The sequence below is a fragment of the Cimex lectularius genome, unplaced genomic scaffold (genome assembly GCF_000648675.2).
Source record: "Cimex lectularius strain Harlan isolate CLEC.00 unplaced genomic scaffold, Clec_2.1 scaffold208, whole genome shotgun sequence".
Taxonomy (NCBI): domain Eukaryota; kingdom Metazoa; phylum Arthropoda; class Insecta; order Hemiptera; family Cimicidae; genus Cimex; species Cimex lectularius.
Window position 1 is genome coordinate 379899 of NW_019392797.1, and position 12854 is coordinate 392752.

Sequence of the window (12854 nt, forward strand, 5' to 3'; positions counted from 1 at the left end):
ACACACCTGACCAGGCCAACCCAGTGAGGATGTGCAGACCAAAAACAAATTATACCTTTCTCTTTGCAATTAAAATATCCTCTTCATCACCATTATTGCTAGCTGGCAAAATAAACAATATTGCAGCAATTATTAATATTTTTATAATTTTAGTAGAAAAAAAAATTAATTTAATTTTATCTATTTTTATTTATAGTTCCCCTGAGGTACGTGCATCTTCTAGCAAGAGGAAGGCGTCTGACCACAAGGGACTAGAAAAGAAAAAGAGTAAACACAGTACAACCGAAGAAACAGTAAAAGCTTCTAAAAAACGCAGAAGCCACAGCACATCAGTTCCAAAAGAGAAGAAAAAAGAAAGGCCCAAATCACCAAAGCCCGATAGAAGGCGGTCTTCTTCCCCTTCCTGGGCGAAGCCTGATGCCTATTGTAGCAAGAAACACTCAAAGAAAGAGGCCAAAAGGAAACACAGCACGAGCAGGTCTTTATCACCATCCAAGCCCACAAAACCGATCAAATTGGAGAAAAAGAGCAGGAGCAGAAGTAGGGAGAAGTACTACAGGTCACCGGCCCCTGAGAAGAGAAAGTCTACTAGAGATGTTACTCCTGTTAAAAAGAAAGAACGATGCGATAGTAAGAGCAAGGACAAAAAGAAACACACTTCAAGGACAAAGAAAGACAGGTCTCTCAGTAAAGACGACAAACGGTGTTCTAGGAGTACCAGCTTTGAAAAACCGGCTGCTTATAAAATTAAAAAAGACAGATCACCCATTGGTAAAGAAAGATCAAAACGATCTACTAGCAGTAGAGAAATCAGGGACACTTCCAGGGAACAGAGTAGAGATAGTCATAAGAAAGAGAAGAACTGCAAAAAGACAAAAAGGCCTGTATCTCACAGCAGAAGCCCAAGTCCTTATGTCAGGAAGACATCCAGGAGTAGGAGTAGAGAAAAAACCCGTAAGAAGTCAGTAAGCAGAGAAATTGAGAAACTGAAAGTACGTGAGAAGGAAAAGGTAAAAGAAAGGGAGAGCAGAGATGTCAGAGATCGGGAGAGAAAAGTGCGATCTCCTCACAAAGAAGATACCAAATCGAGAAGTATAAGTAACGATCCAAGAGACAATGTCAAATCCAGGAATAACAAAGATAACGAGAAGTCAAAATTTAAAGATTCTTACTCAAAATCGAATAGGTTTTCTGAAACAAATGAAAAAAATAAAATGGTGGAAAAATATGACAAATATTCTGACAGAAAGTCCAAAGGTGATGAGAGGGATAAATATTTAAAAAGAAGCCATACCCCTGATAGGAGAAGGAGATCAAGAACTCCAAGAAGGACTTCAGATAGAAGATCAAGCTCAAGGAGCCCATCAAAATCAAAATCTTCGATGAGGAGGAAAAAATCAAGAAGCCTTTCATCCAAATCAAGAGATAGATCGTTGTCAATTGACAGATTGAAAAAGACAGATAAAAAAAGCAGGATGAGGTCCAGTTCCAATTCCAGTCTAAGTTATTCACCTGTTGAAAAATACCCAGAACGGTACAGAGACATTTTGAACCGTCATCCAAAACCTGTTGTACATCTGCACGACTCGAGTGGAGAGGAGGAAGCAGCTGATTCAGATCGTGTCCATGAAGACAACGAAAGTGAAAAAGAGCTCGAATCACTGGAAAAGCTCAAGACTGGCCTTGCGGCAAAAGCCAAAGAGTCATTGGTTAAAACCCAGATCAAAGATAGCTCAGAAACTACACACAAAACCGCGTTAGTAGCATCTGAGGCTGGCAATACACAGAACCCAACATCTCCTTTTGTGGAAAAGTACACGGCTTCTTCAACGAACACTGATAAACCCAAGTTATCTGTCTCACCGGTAAAACCGGATATGTCGCCTATAGACAGAACTGCACTGGCGTCCCCGACTGTGAGGAGGAAACGGAGCAATTCATCCGATTCTTCATCTTCATCAGATTCTAGCAGCTCGAGCAGCAGGTAAATTCATATACAAAAAAGTACTTTTGAAATTTCAGCAAGATTTTTTTTTAAATTTTATGTGATTATTTAAACTATGAGGTGCCTCGGCCGCTAGATGAGCATTGTGTCCATGCCTAAACCATTGGGGCCACTGACGCCCCGATTTTGAAAATATTTTATTTGTGTTAGTTGTCATTCTGGAAAGACACTAAAATCCTTCCCATATATGGGCGTTCTAGTTGTACCTCTTTTGAAAAATCCCCATATTGAATCTTGTTGTAGGGTGTTGGGGTATTTTTGTAAATGAATCGGTGTCACACAGTCCTTTAAAGTTTTTTTTGGCTGAAGAACATTGTACATTTGAACGCTTTGGATCTCCTTGAGGTGGGCTCTCTTTTGGCGTTAGACAGGGTTGTAGCATGAGCCCTTTATTATTCTCCTTGTATATCGACGATCTCCCTAATTGTCTTGAATGCAGTATTCGTTATGTAAATACTGAAATAAAGATCCTGTTAAACACGGACAATATTGTAATTCTGACAGACTTGCCGGTCACTCGGTAAAAAAAATACTAATGCTTTAGAGATCTACTGTAATACATGGAATCTTTCAGTCAACCAAAATAAATCTAAAATTATGGTTTTTGGTGTGGGAGGCAGGCTGGTGGCTAACGAGGGTTGGTATTTAAGGGCTCTAGCATTGACACAGTCAATAAGTATAAATACTTGGGTTTAATTTTCACTCCTAAACTCTCATTCAATTTCCATCTTAAACGGAAGATTCACATTGCAAAATATGCAATAAATTCTTGGACCAATTCATTTCAAATGCAATCGTCCCAGTTTGAAGAAAATACCAGTTGTTTTTCACAGTTTGCCGCTCGATTGTGTGCTACACTTCCCAGGCTTGGGGCTTCCAGCAAGGTGATGTAATTGAATCCCTACAACGCTATTTTATCCGTAAAGTGTACCAACTCCCTTCTTTCACTCCTAATTACATGATCTACATTGAGACCTCAGTTGACCTCATGTTTCAATTTATATTAAATTTACACACCTGTCTTTAAGGTCTTAACCTTCCTAAGCATCACCTTCCCAGAATTACTGCGCTAGAGATCATTAGGTCTAAAATTTCATGGTTCCCTTCCTGGATTCCTCGGCTCATCAATTTCAGCAATGCCAATTTTTCCCTGGACGATTATAAAGATTGTCCACTTTTAAATGCTAAATTAATTAATGATATCCATACCTTTCACAGTGTCAATTTCAAGCGCAAAATCCCTCTAGGTTTTTGCAATATAAGGTTGTCAATATTAACTTGAACATATCACTATATTCTAAAATCTATCCGTACTGTTAGCTCCCCTGGTTTTACAAATTTAGGTGCTAGTTACTTTTTGTTAATTATATCCCTACAAAAGACAGCAGTTTCCATAAGTGCTCTTTATGCAAGATGTGAGCTAAGAGGATAGTGTTAATTTTTTATCGAAGTTTTGGCAGAATTCACAGTGCGTCATAGCCTTGCCCACGATGACAAGAGAACACCTAATTTATTGTTTAAATAACCCCCAGTGTTTAAATTTAGTAAAATTTGCAAAGGAAGCCTGAAACTACAGGAAGGAACAAGTTTTTATTTCAATTATTAAATGTTCATTATAAAAACTGTTTTTCGATTTTTTGAATATTTTTTAAAATCAAAAATGTTGGTGTATCTCAGGAGTGTCTTTACAAATCAGTCTGAATGTTAATGCTGTTTGCTTAAAGTTCCATGTTATATTGTGTCTCCTGTGCCCCAGGATACCTCCCTTAAATAGAGCAGTCAGTGAAAGGGGGTTTAATTGAATAAATAAATAAATAATTATTTAGAAATCGTGAGATGCGGTCTGGTGTGATGTAGGTTTCAGAAAAACATTTTCTTTATCGTGCCAACGTTTCGATCTTTATTGAGATCATCTTCAGGGCCTGGGATTTACAAACATTGTTTACATTTAACAAATACATTTTGGATGTGGAAAAGTGAATTTATACAATGCAAAATATATTTTTTATATATTCAATCAAAGTATTTCTACTCACTCAAAGTGTTTGTCTTCTGTGTAATTGTGCCATTCTTGCGTGTCGTATTGAGAGTGCCAGTGAGATTTTGCTGTTTTGTGTTTATATACGTTGGATTTTGAAGGGGTGGGGAAGGAAGTCGGTATAGAAAAGACATTTTTGTATAAGGCGTCGGCTTCTTTGAAGTAAAAAGAGCCGACGAAGGGAAACAATGTGTTGGTAATGGTTCGGCAAGATTATCCTTTCAGGATTATATAGAAAGGGATAAATAGGAAAAGGAAGGCTAAATTGTTGGGAAATTAGACTATGTGAAAAATATTTGATTTGTGGAATGTAATGTGATGATATAGGTATGTTATCTGTATTAAATTTGATTAATGATATTGGTGTAGCTGCGACTGAGTTTACATGTATCTGTTCTGTAATTGATGCTGTGTTTATCTCTGTTGATATGAACCATTTCTAAGAAATTACGTTTACGTTTGTTTTGTTCTGTGTGTAATACTTTTGGATTTTTGAAGTCGAAATTATAAAGGTGCCCCTTTTTAATAATCAGTTTTATTGCCTGTGTTCATGCAGGGGAGGAACGTTGGGCTGGGTTTTAGGTCTTGAAGGCAGTAGATTGCTGGAGGTCCTCTCCTAATGACAAACTCCTCAGGAGGACAAGCCTTTTCAGATTGTTTGGTTGATTCAACTAGTTGACTTTTCTTGTGAAATCAACTTCTCTTCCCAATGGTCAGTACAATATTCAGATCTTTGCCCACTAGAACGTAACATACTAGGACCGTGTCAGGCACAAAAAAAACGCTGCGGTCACTACTATGCCCACTGCAACGGATGAACCACGTTCTATACCCGCATGTACTGCGTATATAAAAACGTTTCGTAGCTGTCCTGCTTCAGTCGCTGTCGAACATTTCTTTTTTAAAAACGCGTTGTTTGTGAACTTTTTTTGTGTGTGTGTGTGTGTGTGGAGTGAATTTGTTAAATAAAGTATGGCTATTAGAAAATTATCTATATGAGAATTGGCCATGATTGCCATTATTTTGGACGAGGAAGAGGAAAACAAAAAACACTAGATGTTGTAAAGAAAATTTATTTGCAAGTGCCGGTACGGTTACGGTCCTAGTATGATACGTTCTAGTGGGCAAAGACCTTTAGAGCCCATTGTAGCAGGAGCAATTTTTGTGCTTGCTCTTCTGCAAGAAGGGAAGCAAAAACAAAGAATCCACTCAAAGAAAAGTGTGGGTTCGTCTGTTGTCACCATGCCTCTTCCATTCAACCTTCATTTTTAAAATTTTATCGCCATACTCCTCACACTTCCTGTATTGTGGGACTAATGTGAATTTTTTCGAACTGCTCCACCTAAAAACCAATTGCAATGCCTTCTATGATGAACTCTGTTGTGTCAACTTGAGGGCTGGTGTGATGGACGAATGCCAAGTTGTGTCTTTTGTGTAGTGTCAACAGTGGGGATGAGAACGTGAGTGGCCTACTGGCCACCCTCATGGGTAGACGTTGACTGTGTGACAGGATTCAAGCAACTAGTTGAATCAACTAATCTTGTTTGAAAGAGGCCTTAACCTCCAGATTCAGCTCAATCTAGTTCTGGCAAAAAACTATGGCTGACTCCAACTCTCCATCTCAACTCTGACGCCTCTGATCATCACTGACCCATGGTCTCTGCATCTGACTCCATCTCAACTCGACTGGTCTCTGGTACAGGCCAGTTTTACACTCTGACTCAGCTATAAACAGTCTCAGGTTGCAAACCTTGGCTGACTGACAAGGCTGTACATGTATCCTCAGATGGTGAAACCGTGCCATGGATGAAGCTGTGAGGGGTTAGACCTTGGGCACTAGCTGGCTAGACCTTGTGTGGAGTGGGATAATATTAACATAAATAATCAAAGTTTTTAACGCTTTACAGGCTCATTGAATTTCATGACTAATAATAATTTTCACACCCTGACAATTTTAATGTTATGTATAAACAATCAAATGATTAAGGGACAATGGTGGCCAAGTGGTTAGGGCGTCCGACTCATATTCACCATGACAGTAGTTCTGGTTTTGAATCTTGACATAGCCCTTGAGCTGGGTTCCCCTTGCACGAACTAAATGTGAGAACTACTCACAAAACGCCAACTTGGGTAAACCATTTCCACAAGACAAAATATTTTGCAACCAGGGGATAAACAAAGTGAACCATCAGTTTGCGCAAGACAATAATGTCATCTTTAGCTACACTGGGGATTAGAACTTGTCCCTATTTGGCATTTAAGCCCTCCTGTGTTACCTATAAATAATTCTATTACTATTGTTGTATTTGATCAATATTTGAATTTTTTCTTGTCTTTTTACAGCAGTTCATCTCGTGGCAGCTCTTGGTCATCGAGCAGCTCGGGTGCATTTGGACGTGACTCTCGTGTGTCGAGAGCGTCTCGAGGCAGCAAATCGTCGAAGGGTCGCTCGCCCAAGTCGATGTCCATCAGCCCTGGCAACTCAAGACATAGTTCGCGATCTAGGCGGCCTGCCACGCGCAGCCGCAGTCGATCTCGTTCACGCTCACACAAGTCGAGGACAAGGTAAATTTGCGTGGCGTATTTCAGAGAGAGTTGTAGTATGTAGATTCTTCCTCTTAAATCGGAGTTTTTCCCCATGCTTTACATTAATATCAAATAATGGTCATTGCATGAGACTGAGAAAGTAAGTACTTCGTTTTGAAAAGAAGCATGTTTTTGTTTTGTTTTTTAAAGCCATACATTTTTTTTTAAGTATGAGTTAAAATAATCTGTCTTAGGATTTTTTATTCTCACACTCTCTCTATTTTCTAGGGATTTATACAATTTATGTAAGCAATCAATATTAATTTTTTTTCTTCTAAAGATGTAAATAATTTAATATTGTTTTTACTTTTATTTCAAAATCAGTCTTTTTTGAATTTTTTATCGAGTCATTTCAGTTCTTATTTTACCTTTCTTGTACCATTTTATTATTGTTATATGAATTAAAGCCTTACCGTGTGATTTTAATTACACGTTTAGTTATTTTAATTTGAGACTGTTTGTATAAAATATTGGTAAATTGTATTAAATGATGGCATTTTATTTATGGATCTTTGTTTTTATTTTTTTGCACCATTGTTTATCCTTTTCTCTCCTACCTTAAAAATGCGTGAAGTAACAGTAGAACCACGTTTGATTGTGAGAAAATGTGCACAGATGTTATAGATAAAATGCATACAGTATAATTCACGTTTGACTGTTTTATTTAATTATTTTTGTGTCTGTGCTTACTTTAATTACTAAACATTCACATTTATCGATAATAAATGCTGTTGAATACAATTAAAATTATCATTGCTATGCAGTTTTTTTTGACAGTTCTAACAATAATGAACTTAATACAAGTGTTTGATGATTTTTTTAAACCTTATTTCTGTCGCTGAATCGTCCTATTTTTGGATCTCATTACTGCAACAAAATTATATGGTTTCAATTTTTTAAATTTATCTTAGCTCCTGTAGCTACTAAATTGTGATGTTAAATTTTGCCATTAAAATGAAGGGATTATTTTTTGATCCCATCACTACTACAAAAGGCGTGTAAGGCGAAATGACAGACCAACCCAATGAGGATGGCCAACCAAAATTACATAATCTGTTTTATTATTCTGTTATTATTAATATATTTATTATTATTATTATTTTTTTTTTTAACGAGGGTTTACAACAGCAGAGGTTTTATCAACTTCGGGGTGCCAGTGTTTTTGAAAAAAAGCCCATTTGTAAGTATGTCGGGTTAGAATGCAGGGCCACTGGATTCGAACCCGGGGCCTCTCCCTTACAGTGATGAGCGCGTATCAACACCTACACCGTTATGGCCACCGTTGCCCCCTCTGTTTTATTATTATAGAACTTCTAGTTACAAACTTGTATATCAATGATAAAACCTGGCAACTGTTGATAAAACAGGCATGATACAAATTTTTTGCATACTTGTGTATTGTCGCAAAACAATTGCATGTTTATTGCAAAATGTACTGTAATGTAAAAGGAATGATTGTTTCATGGCACATATGAATAATCTAACAATAAAATTGGTTAGAAAGTTAATTATTCATATTGTATTCTTGGCGTATTTTTAATTTAAAAATTGCACTGCTCTCAACAACCTATTAACAATTTTTTTGACATTTATTAGCTTGTATAATTGATTTGGCGCTGACTTTTTCTAATTTTTTTGCTGTGCCCTTTGTGTGTTCAGCCTTGGATGAGCCTAGTATGTATTGCTGTGTGCTATCTATAATGATCCCTCTACACTATGTGCCAATGCATTGGTCATAAAGCTGGGCACCACACGGCCAATTTCCAACTGGCGTATAGTTGCTGTGATGGATATCGGGTAAATCGCTGCTGAATCATGTGTTTGGCCAGGGTGCCATTTACATGTTATTAACAGAAATCTGGTTGGAAACAAAATGGCTGACCTATGTTGGCCCAGTGTGTTGACACCACACACCTATCTGCTGCCCACATTGCCCATATTGGCCTTTGCTGTGTTTATTGAGACCGCCAAAGCCAATGTTCCCCCAACACCATTTCCAGCCTTCACTGATATGGGCCACTGCAGGCCCCTCCCATGTTGAGCCATAGTGAACAGATTGTTAACAAATTGCTAATCAAAAATTTCTTTAACTTCAATAATGAAAAAAGAATTTAACAAAACAAATTTTGTAATCGTAAAACAGATATCAGTTCTGACACTGACTGATTGATTTTTTCTCTTTTCACACAAAGAGCATATTTCTAAGGTAAGTATTAAAAAAACACCATAAATAAATATATCTAATTAACCAAAAAATGAAGAAATAATATCAAAGTGTAGTTGTAAGCGGACGACGGCACGGCACCGAATTATCTCTCGATACAGGTCCTTTCGCTTGCTTTTCTATAAGTGGCAAGAGATTTGTCGGCGTAAGCGTGTCGCTACTTATTCTTGTGTAGGTGTAGGTAAGGTTCCAGAATTCAATAAACCAGAGAGCATATTCAGTAACATTTATTGTACACAATTCCTTCTCTTAACTGTACCCAAACCACAGAATCTAATTAATCTACAAGTCAGCCACAACTCTAAACCTGGGATGAGTCTATCAACAAAGGGACTTACCCCAAACGATGCTCGCCAGTGATCAGTGATCACACAGCATCTCTTCTCTCGACCTCTGACTTGGCTGATCCTCGCAGGCTCTGGCTGGCTGAGTCCTCTTGTTGAATCCCAGACGGAGGGTGGCTGCTTCTCTCCTTGGTCTTGACTGTCTGGGGTGAGTCTTGGATTTTGACTCAGGCAAGTCTTCCGAGGTGAAGAGTCCCTGGTCTTGACTGTCTGGGGTGAGTCTTGGATTTTGACTCAGGCAAGTCTTCCGAGGTGACTCTTGAGAGAGTCTCTGGTCTTAACTGTCTGGGGTGAGTCTTGGATTTTGACTCAGGCAAGTCTTCCGAGGTGACTTGAGAGAGTCTCTGGTCTTGACTGTCTGGGGTGAGTCTTGGATTTTGACTCAGGCAAGTCTTCCGAGGTGACTCTTGAGAGAGTCCCTGGTCTTGACTGTCTGGGGTGAGTCTCGTATCTTGACTGCCTTTTGATTTTCCAGTCATCCCTTTTATACCGGGTCTCTCCCGGAATAGGGGTGGAAAGGAAACTCAAAAGTCGGGGGAGTTCTCACGCCGCGGGTGGGCTGGCAAAGACGGTGGTCTAGCACAGGGTTGACGCATCCCCAATTTACGATGTCCCCCATGGCTACAGATTTTCGACCGTTCTTACCTGTCTACCTGGGTAACCATTTTCAAGCTACATTTGCCAGATTTGTCACGTCGTTCCCGTCTGGGTGGTCGCCCCTTCCGAGCACAACCTTTGTCCCTTTTCATTGTTTACCCTATTTTCTTCTTATTGTAACAATTTAAACTTATCACTAAGACGGGGACCGGCTTACAAAAGTAAATAATAAATTTGTTTCTGCAAAGCAACCTAGAAATAAGACAGAAGAGGGAAGGCGGAAGACCCTGAAATCGGTTTAAAGAAAAAAGAAAGATATGAAAAGACATTCATGAAAAAACCCTAATAAATAATAAATGATTGTATTTAAAAGGGTTTATATGTAAATATTACTTTCCTTTTCTCATTGCATTTTTATTTATTGATTGCTATTCCTCGGAAAGGATGGGGGCCATTTCTGTTTGAGATTGTAGGGAGATGATTTGTTGGACTGGGCCTGGGCTAGATGATTGAGGTGATGGGTCAGTTTACTATGGAACTCCGTTAGTTTTTGAATAAACAGGATTTCAAGATTGTTGTAAAGGGTGGTATTGGAGGGCACAGAGCATTTACATCTAATTACAAAATACAATAATTTATCTAAGGACTGTATTGAAAGGATTGGAAACGTTGGATATTGGAAGGTTTAGTAGGTCCCCACAGCCACAGTTTTAACCAAATTTAATAAAAATCCAACAAAAATTGAGTATGGATGGATGATCAGAAATAACAAAACTGCCGGCATCTAGTTTTAATTTAATGCTTTAAATTGTCAAAAATCCTTGGACATAATGCTTATATAAAAATTACGCAATAAACTCATGTGTTGCACTCCCATATTTTTTCCACTACACAGCATTGGACGGACCAACCTAGCGAGGATAGGTAGACCAAGATGATTGGTAAGAGTCAAATTATATATCAGACATATACCATGGGAGTAATTCTCTTTACAAATCCACTAGCCTGAAAACATAAAAAATTATTTATTTTTATGTTTTCATATTGATTCAGGATATGAAAATGTAAGAAGTGCTTTATGTATGTTTTGCTGTAGTATTGCTTTAAAACTTATCTTTTGAACTACGCACAAGTGTTTTATAAGTCAAGAAAGTTTTTAGACAAAAAAATTAGAAAGCGAACTAAAAATTCTTTATAGTTGTAGTATTTTTTTCTATATATATGTTTTTTACAGAAGCCGTAGTAGGAGCATAGCGTCAAGCACAAGCAGCCGGTGTAGCAGTTATAGCCGGCGTTCACCCGTATCACGTTCAAGATCGCCTTCTATACCCCGAAGGCACGGCTCACCCAGTTTCCTCGACCGCAGGCGCATCACAAGGTAATTCTCTTGGATACGCAAATTGGACCACACCATTCCGTCACGGCCCAGACCGACCTGGGCCTTGAGATCGCCAGGGAAACTTTAAAAGAACGGTTTTTTTTCCAAAGACATTTTTGTTTAATAAGTTAATTTTTAAAATGTTCGGACTATATTTAAAATGAACTTTTTAAACGATATGTTTTTATTGAATTTATATTTTACAAAGTGTATCAAATCTCTTAAGTTTAGAGAGAGATTGTCAATTATTATAATTAGTAAAATTGTTTTCTTAAAATACAGCATAATTTTCCCAAATGTACCTTTTTCTGCCCATTTTCAATCTGCATGAAGTAAAGTTGACGTAATGTTTATTTTCCAGTTGTGTGATGCATTTTTCTTTTTTAAGTTTTTACTATAGACTTAAAAAGTCTTTTCTTCCCAACTTTTGCCATGCTTGTATTGATCATTATATTTGTTTTATCTTAAATTTTGAACAAACAGAAAAAAATCAGTTTTTTTTATTGCCAAAGAGTGTATATGTTAAATTAAAATAAAATTTTCAGTTGCACTGTTTTGTTTATTACTATTTTTTAATTAATTTTATTTCGCACTTCCTTGTCTCGTTTTCCAATTTTATTTATAATTTAGCAATTTTTAGCATATGCCTTGCCTAAGCTGCACAGTGGAAAAATATCCCTTTGTAGATTGAAAGCTTATAATGTAAGTTTTGGTTTTTATTACAGCCATGAAGTTTATCTTTTGATAAATGTTTCAATGTATTTTTTTTTCAATCAGACAGATAAAAGAACAAAACCAGAAAGACAGACCAAATCACTAAAGGACTGACCAAGAACAAGACAAAGTCACGAGATCATTGGAGTCAGTCAAGCAACGCTTTTATTTTAATTTTCAAAAATTCTTCTCAATATTATATATTATTTAAATAAATACAGTTAGGCCTTACTTATTAGAGTTTTAATAATTTCATTTTTATAGGTTTTAATTTATTGTTAGAAGATAAACACACCCTTTTTTTGGTGGCATGGGTGCTCAAGTAAAGAGCCCAACCTTTTTTCATTGCGACCTACCTCTATTGTGGTTCCTATGATCATTACCATAGTGTTGAAAGTACATTTTTTCCTACAAAACTAAGCCTTTTCCTAGCTGCTTTTGCTTCTTTGAGCAACTCTCTTGGTATGAGAATTGCCTTACCAAAGTGGCTCTAACAGGGTTAGTGCTTCACATTTTAAAATTATATATGCCGATGTCTCTGTTTTGTCCTGACAGATTCAGCATGTTGCTGGCTCTACTTTGCCTATCTTGGGGTGGTAAATAAGAAAGAAGAGGATTATAATTTTTTCCTGCTGCGAGTTCCTTTTTGATAGATTTATAAGTTCTCACTTGGTCTCATATCTGGTGCTTTTGACCAGTGCTTGAGGTTTTCTTTCTCAAGCTATTTTTCCAGCTGCCTAGGTATGCCGATGAGCGATAGGGCTGCCTTTTCTTTGGCTAATTGGCCTGCTTGTACCTACCTTCATGTCCCAAAATCTACCGTACGGTAGATAGGTAACTTGGACTAATTTGGTGCTAAAAATGTACTTAGTGCTTGTTTTTTTTAATTGACTGACTGTCGGAAAGTATGTAACACCACACTAGTCTTTGTAGATTTGGTAGTTTTTCTGTCACCTTTATGTGGTGTT

The 12854-nt window shown here is 37.5% G+C and overlaps 1 protein-coding gene across 2 annotated transcripts in view; it reads left to right on the top strand.

The window, feature by feature from the left end:
• Positions 1 to 12854, top strand: part of LOC106664857 (serine/arginine repetitive matrix protein 2) — a 54715-nt gene that overhangs the window by 39236 nt on the left and 2625 nt on the right. For both annotated transcript variants that reach the window (XM_014390887.2, XM_014390885.2), the window contains exons 9-11: positions 197 to 1984; positions 6387 to 6608; positions 11029 to 11172. In XM_014390887.2, the coding sequence (XP_014246373.1) occupies positions 197 to 1984; positions 6387 to 6608; positions 11029 to 11172 (2154 nt within the window). The remainder of the gene's footprint in view (positions 1 to 196; positions 1985 to 6386; positions 6609 to 11028; positions 11173 to 12854) is intronic.